The sequence below is a fragment of the Nicotiana tabacum genome, chromosome 1 (assembly GCF_000715075.1).
Source record: "Nicotiana tabacum cultivar K326 chromosome 1, ASM71507v2, whole genome shotgun sequence".
NCBI lineage: Eukaryota > Viridiplantae > Streptophyta > Magnoliopsida > Solanales > Solanaceae > Nicotiana > Nicotiana tabacum.
This window is the reverse complement of record NC_134080.1, coordinates 204,903,088-204,907,078: the sequence shown is the minus strand read 5'-3', so window position 1 is coordinate 204,907,078 and position 3,991 is coordinate 204,903,088. Positions and strand designations below refer to the sequence as shown.

The 3,991-nt window shown below is 34.4% G+C and overlaps 1 protein-coding gene across 1 annotated transcript; it reads left to right on the top strand.

The window, feature by feature from the left end:
• Positions 1-316: 316 nt before the first annotated feature.
• On the top strand, positions 317-2,227 carry LOC107779902 (F-box protein At1g61340). The gene is made up of 3 exons (XM_016600402.2): positions 317-749; positions 1,358-1,432; positions 1,530-2,227. The coding sequence occupies exons 1-3, from the start codon at positions 537-539 to the stop codon at positions 1,785-1,787; spliced, it is 546 nt and encodes a 181-aa protein (XP_016455888.2). The 5' UTR covers positions 317-536; the 3' UTR covers positions 1,788-2,227.
• The last annotated feature ends 1,764 nt before the right edge of the window (positions 2,228-3,991 follow it).

Here is a 3,991-nt window from a genome sequence, read left to right as displayed (position 1 = left end):
TAGAATACTTATCCTAGAAGGATCTATTATTGACTATCTTTTACAAAAGATCCTGACCGTTAATGACTACACCAAACTGACATATCATCATCTCAACCGTCCATTTTCCTTGATTTGCATGTAAAATGAATCTAACACAAATAATTGAACATATGTCTACGAACAAAGAACAGAACGTGTTTAGGTAAAGCCAACCGACAATCCAACTTGGACCGACCAATCTACCAATATCAACCTGAACCACCCATGTTATTTCCTTTTCTCCTTGTCCCATTTTGCCACGTGTACTTCTCCAACGGCTAGTTTTTTCCCCTCACATATTTAACCAAGAATCTTTTGCTTAGCCAAGATAAAAATCCTTTCTACATACTTAATTTTAAACTGTCTTTATATAAAAAACTAAACTTGACCCATCTCAATTAGTTCATTTTCGAAATTGGGTTTTGTATTTTGGATAATATTTGTTGGTATTATTGTGTGATTTGGTGCAAAAAATCAGATCTTGGAGTTGGGTTTTGTGTGAAAAGTTCAAGAAAATGGCAATGAGGAAGAAATGTGAAGAAAATGTTGGATTTGCAGGGCTTGTGAGAAGTACTTCATTTGGTAGAAAAAGGGTTTGTTTGCCTGAAATTGTGGATGTTGATGATTTCATTTGTACAACACCAACCAAGAAACTCTGCACTCAGAATTCATTTTCCAGTTCTTTGAATGTGAAGTCTCCTCTTGAAGCCTTGCCTCAAGATATTCTGGTAAGTACAGAAATTTAACTTAATTTACTGTATCTGACTGTTTATGTACTTAAATTTATTGATTCCCAATTGTCCATTACAGTACTTTAGAGGTGTAAAATGAGCGAGTTGGGTCCGGTTTGGATGGCTTGAATAAAACTGGGTCAACATTGATCTGTCCATATTTCATGCGGGTCAAAATGGGGTTGGGTGATAAATGGGCGGGGCGGGTTTTGATGAGTTGAACAAAACGGGTCAATATCCAATTCGCATCTTTCATGCCGGTCAAAAATGGGTTAGGTCGTGATAAATGGGTGGGTTGAAAATGGGTTGACCCATATTATAATGATGTCAAATCAAAAACAACAACACCATACCACCGAGTGTAATCCCCACGTAGTGGAGTTTGCGGAGGTTAGGGTGTATGACAACCTTATGGAGGTAAAAAGTTTGTTTGTAATAGACCTCGGCTCAAGGAAAACATAAACAATTATAATGGTGTAAAATAGTGTATAATTCAGTTCCACATTATTTCCTTTACATTTGTTTTATGAGAAGTTTTTGGTTGTGAAGTTTCCCCACTGGATTGCATTGTTGAAAAAGGTGTGCTTACTGTCTCTATTCTGCAGATAAGGATAGTGTGTGGAGTTGATCATGATGATCTAAAGAGGTTGTTTCATGTATCAAAGGCAATAAGAGAAGCTGTAAGAGTTACTATTGAACTGCCATTACATTATAATTGAATAAGGTTGGTTGGTTTAAGTATTGATAAGCTGTTTGTTTGTTTGATCAAATGAACAGACTTTGGTTGCAAAAAAATGGCATTTTGAATATAACACACCAAGAAAGACTGTTGGTTTCACGAAGGCTACTGATATGGAGAATTGGAGTGGTTCCTATGAAGCTGAAGCGCCGAATGCTCCTAGGCCATCGAAGTTTCCAAGGTCTCGATTGAGCCGAAAGAAGCTGGCTGATATATCTGTTTCCTTGTTCTCATCAGATGGTGAAGAAAATTGGCCGCGGAGAGAGTTGTTTATGCAAATGGACACTGAGATGTAGATTGTGGTTACCCGTGCCACTTGTGTATATTCTACTTGGTGCATACCTCGACTATTCCACAGGATACATGTTATCTCTCATCAACATAGACACATGGTAATTCTGCCTATCAAGACATAGACAAATGGGAAGATCTGCTATTAGTAGGCATTGTTGTAGAAATCATAGTCAAAACAAAGGGTACATCAGCAAATAGTTATCAGATTGCAGGTTCTTGGGTACATGTCACAACAATCTTTATAAGCCATTGTTATTCTTCAACCCTTTCATTGAAGATGGGGTGGCTTGTTTGTATTTGTAGAGAGATTAATTTAGGTATTTTGTTTGAAGGGCTGTGCTGGCGCTTCTCATCTCATAAGAATTTTGGTTGTATATAGGAGTCTGGTCTCTAGTTGTACAATTTGTTAAGTTAAATGAATAAATATGTAATTCCACTTCAACTAGAACTTGTTTGCAAATTTGGCTAGCTATGTCCCAGTTTTCTGTTCTTTCCTTTACTGTAATTTTCCTTGCATGAATTTCAACTTGCCTGTCTAGTAAGTTATTAACTGATATGGAAAAAGAAGTAACACTGAAGATATATAAATGTTCCAGACATTACTAAATCCAGGATGATTGCTTCCGTTGTCTTATTACGTTGTTGTTGTTATTATTGGTTTATTATGTCCTTTTCACTGTTCTTGAGTTGAGGGTCTATCGGAAATAACCTCTCTTTTTTCATAAGGTAAGTATAAGGTCTACGTACACAATACCCTTCCGAGACCTCATGCGTGGGATTTCACTAGGTTTGTTGTTGTTGTTGTAGTACTAAATCCCGGACAAAATGTTACGAATTGACATATTCGCGGAGTTACTACAAATATGGTCAACAGACCTGATGTTCCCAGGTTTTCTGATAAATTTTCGTAGGTTTTCTGATGTTCCCCTCTCCCCCTCTATCTTGACTTTTCTTCACTTCAATCCTATGTGTGATTTAATTGTCGAAATAACAAGAGTGTTTTGCATTGAAAGCAATCTCATGTTTAGTGTGACCTGCTTAATCACGTGTATGCAAAAATGCTATGTGTTGTGCTCCTTTTAATTTCTTCTTTAATTTCCAAAGCAACATACAATACCTTTATTTGAGAAGAGAATTATCAAATCAGATTTATGTATACCTAAACAAATTATGTTCTAGATGAGATTGAGTGCCTTCACATTTGCCCGTCTCTTAATCATGGATTTGTGCCAGTAATTCACTAATTATCATATATGAACTCATAAATGTAGTAAACTTAGTGTTTTGGGAATAAAAAGGCTTGGTCAATTGCTCGGAAGGTTAGGCCAAAGTTTAATATGAGGCCTAAATTTTTAAAAGAAAGTTATAATATATGTTTTTGTTTGAAGTCCATTCTTCTAGCTTTTTGAAATACAAAGTTATTAATAATCTTTTTTATAATCGATTTTTTCTAATTATTCTTATTTAACTGATAATATAGCCAATTCATTTAATCTTTTTAAAATATTGTTAATCTTAGTTAAGATTTTATAGAAGCAATAGAAGTATAGAATTATTGGAAGCTTAAAAGTATTTGTGAACAGTGGAACTAATGAAATTTTGAAGAAAGAAAGTAAATAATGAAATCTTGGAGAAAAGAAAGATTGACTTGGCATATTAAGAAAGGAAGGGTATTTTTTTTATACATTATCTAATAAAGGAGTAAAACTGAAACGTTGAGAAAACTATTCATCTATCCATTTTTAAATATGTTAAATTATTACTTTATTTACATATCCAAAGAGCTCTATTTTTTTTATATTAAGAACTCTACTTTTGTATAAAAAGTATTAAATTTTTTTTAAATAACTATAAACCTATTATTTTTAAAAAATGGGGCCCCTAAATTTTTGAGGGCCTAAGGCACCTGCCTTACCCTTCGTCACCTTAGAGCCGGCCCTGCTTGTATTTATATTCTCTTCCTTTACTCAAGAATTTGAAATATCCAGTGTTATTTGCAGCTGATACTTCCATAAACACTTAAACTGTATTCCATGCAATTCTTATCCATACATTTATATTATGAGCCTTTGTTTAAATACAAGAGTGCAAGTGCAAGCTCACACTTAAAGGTGTGCCTGGTGATCAATAAAATAGATTGAGAATCATGAGGTCACAGATTCAAATTACAACGGAAGCAAGAAAATATTAAGTGATTTATTTTTGT